This window comes from Protomyctophum parallelum, assembly GCF_964188405.1.
Source record: "Protomyctophum parallelum genome assembly, chromosome: 18".
NCBI classification, from domain to species: Eukaryota; Metazoa; Chordata; class Actinopteri; order Myctophiformes; family Myctophidae; genus Protomyctophum; species Protomyctophum parallelum.
This window is the reverse complement of record NC_139716.1, coordinates 20238605-20241097: the sequence shown is the minus strand read 5'-3', so window position 1 is coordinate 20241097 and position 2493 is coordinate 20238605. Positions and strand designations below refer to the sequence as shown.

Sequence of the window (2493 nt, the reverse complement as noted above, 5' to 3'; positions counted from 1 at the left end):
AAAATGCCACTTTGATAAATAATGGGAGGAGAAGTGAAATGATGACGTTTCCAAACTCCTTTCAAAAGGTTTCTCCCAGGAAAGGACAGGTGTATATTATAAACCCATGAAGACCTGAGGCCGATTCTACAAATGCCTTCTAAATCAGTAGTTCTCACACTTTCAAGATTCTTAAAAAAAAAAAACGTTTAACAATAGCAGATGTATACAAGCTCGTATATCTTGCTATTTTTGATAGCCAACGCAAAAATCTAAAATGACGCGGAATGGATGCTTTCCTGGTTTCAATGGGTTCAACTTCAAATGGAAAAACGTCCCCATATATTCGTAAACCACTTGTTAAGAGTGCATCGCATAATTAATAGTTAAGCAGAGCGATTTGACCTGAGACATCGACGGATCGCCAGTGTTTGACAGACCTCCGGCATACAAATACAAACAATGAAAATTATACAACTTGGTGCAATCCATGCCAAGAATAACTAATGCAAACAAGTTCCATCTGTGGCTGATGATTCCCCAGAAAGCACCACCACCAGCTGACTGGGTGGCTATAGCAGCTGAGGAGACACTTGTTTAGTCAGGCTTTAAGGCAAATAGTTTGTTTATTTTTGTTGTATTGTGAAGCGTCCTTGAAAGGTGATATCACGTGGGGTATTATATGAGGAGCTCCGGGGGTTCCTTGAGGGGAGTTCCAAGGGGTCCACAGCTGAACTGATTGATAGTTATAGGGAGAAAAAGGGCCTGTAACTCGAAGAGTATACGAATGAACTAAATGGACACATACATGGTTAAATGGACACTAAAGGACCTGATCTGCCCAGTAATATCCTCAGAGATAACACATTGTATCAGATGGAGGCCTTTGATGGAGGCCCTTGAAATGAAAAAGGGGTTGAGAGAATCACCGGGCCTAATAATACATCCCAAGAGCTGCAGGTTTTTTAAGGTTAGTTCCTAATCCTGGTCCCCCTGGGAGAGCCTATAGGTCCCTGCCGGGTTTCTCTCCCAACCAACCCAGGATAGATCAGGTCCGATCTCTGCTCCGACAATGATGTCAGCTTATCTGTCATCTGAGAAGAAGAGCTTCTGTTCCAGCCAATCCGCTTATCTGTTCTTCCTCTTTGTGTTTTCTGCTCGCATGATGATGATGACATCACAAATAACATCCTCTCTCTCTCTCTCTCTTCCCCTGTTCCTCTTCTCTCTCGGTGCCAGGTTTCGGTCCCCCCCTCCCCCCTCCCCCCCCCCCGGTGATGACCTCACTGCTGCTGCCCGGCGACGCCCCCCACCACGCTGCGATGAAGGACCTCTCCTCTTCCTCGTCTCTCGTTCCTCTCACCTCTCTCCTCCACTACCCGCCGTCGGCCCACAAGACCTCCGTCGTCGCCCCCCAGCAGCACCCCGTCGTGGCCGTGACCGTGACCTCCATCTCCCCCGCGGTGCCCCCCTCCTCGGCCCCAAGCCCCAGCCCTTCTGCCTGCAGAGCGGACCCCACCTCATCGCCAGCATGCAGCTCCAGAACTCAACTCCCACTACCAGAGCCTGGCGGCGGCCGGCGGGGGTGGCGGGGGCTCGTCGGCGGGACACCCTGCCCCCGGTGGCGGTGGAGGAGGGGGGCTTCCGCAGAGGGGCTTCGCCGTCGGCGCCTCGTCCCAGTCCCAGATGCTGGGACCCCCGGGAGGTCATCCCCATGCCCAGGCCGCCATGGGCCTGGGCATGGGGCCCGGGGGGGGCCACCAGCAGGCCCACCCGGGGGCCATCATCGACTTTGACCCCGTGGACGAGGAGGTGCTGATGTCGCTGGTGGTGGAGCTGGGCCTGGACCGGGCCAACGAGCTGCCCGAGCTGTGGCTGGGACAGAACGAGTTCGACTTCATGTCCGACGTCCACGAGCCGGCTGCTGACCGACCCTTCAGAAGAGAGCAAGACACAACAAAACACAAAACAAACTTGTCGGTGGAGTGAGGATGGGGTCCCGCTGGGAACCCATCCCCGGGGGGAGGGTTTCCTTGCTTTTCCGTCTCTTGTATAGGGAACGAGAGAGTCTTGGACGGGATGGACGACGGACGGGAGACGGACGAAACGCTTTGAAGGACGTGAAGTGTGTGAACGCTGTGCTCTTCATTCTTCTCTTTGGTTTAGCCGCGGCGGCGTTCCCGTTCGCGCTCCCTGACGACGCGCGGGACGTCAAAACAACGAAAGCGACGAGGAGGGGGAAAGGAACGAGACTCGCTTTGAGGACGTCCGTCTCGCCGTTGGACGGACGTAACCTCTCGACGGCTCTCGTAAAGGAAACGCAAAGAGAAAGCTGTTCCTTTGTCTTTCTCCGCTCTCCACTCCTTAACCTTTTGGACAAGGACAGAAACCCAGCAGATGAAACCGAAGGTGGATATTAAACCGATAAGAGCCTTTTCTCTCTTTAATCACTTCCCCCACCTTTTTTTCTCTCCACTCCTCTGGAACAAACAAAAGCCTGACAGAGAGAACGCT

General features: G+C 53.2%; 1 protein-coding gene across 1 annotated transcript; it reads left to right on the top strand.

Moving 5' to 3' along the window:
* Window positions 1–1256: 1256 nt before the first annotated feature.
* cited1 (Cbp/p300-interacting transactivator, with Glu/Asp-rich carboxy-terminal domain, 1) lies at window positions 1257–1968 on the top strand (the record flags this gene model as incomplete). The annotated part of the gene is given in 3 exon segments (XM_083789465.1): window positions 1257–1455; window positions 1458–1520; window positions 1523–1968. Coding segments are annotated over 3 exon segments (708 nt in total).
* Between the last annotated feature and the right edge of the window lie 525 nt (window positions 1969–2493).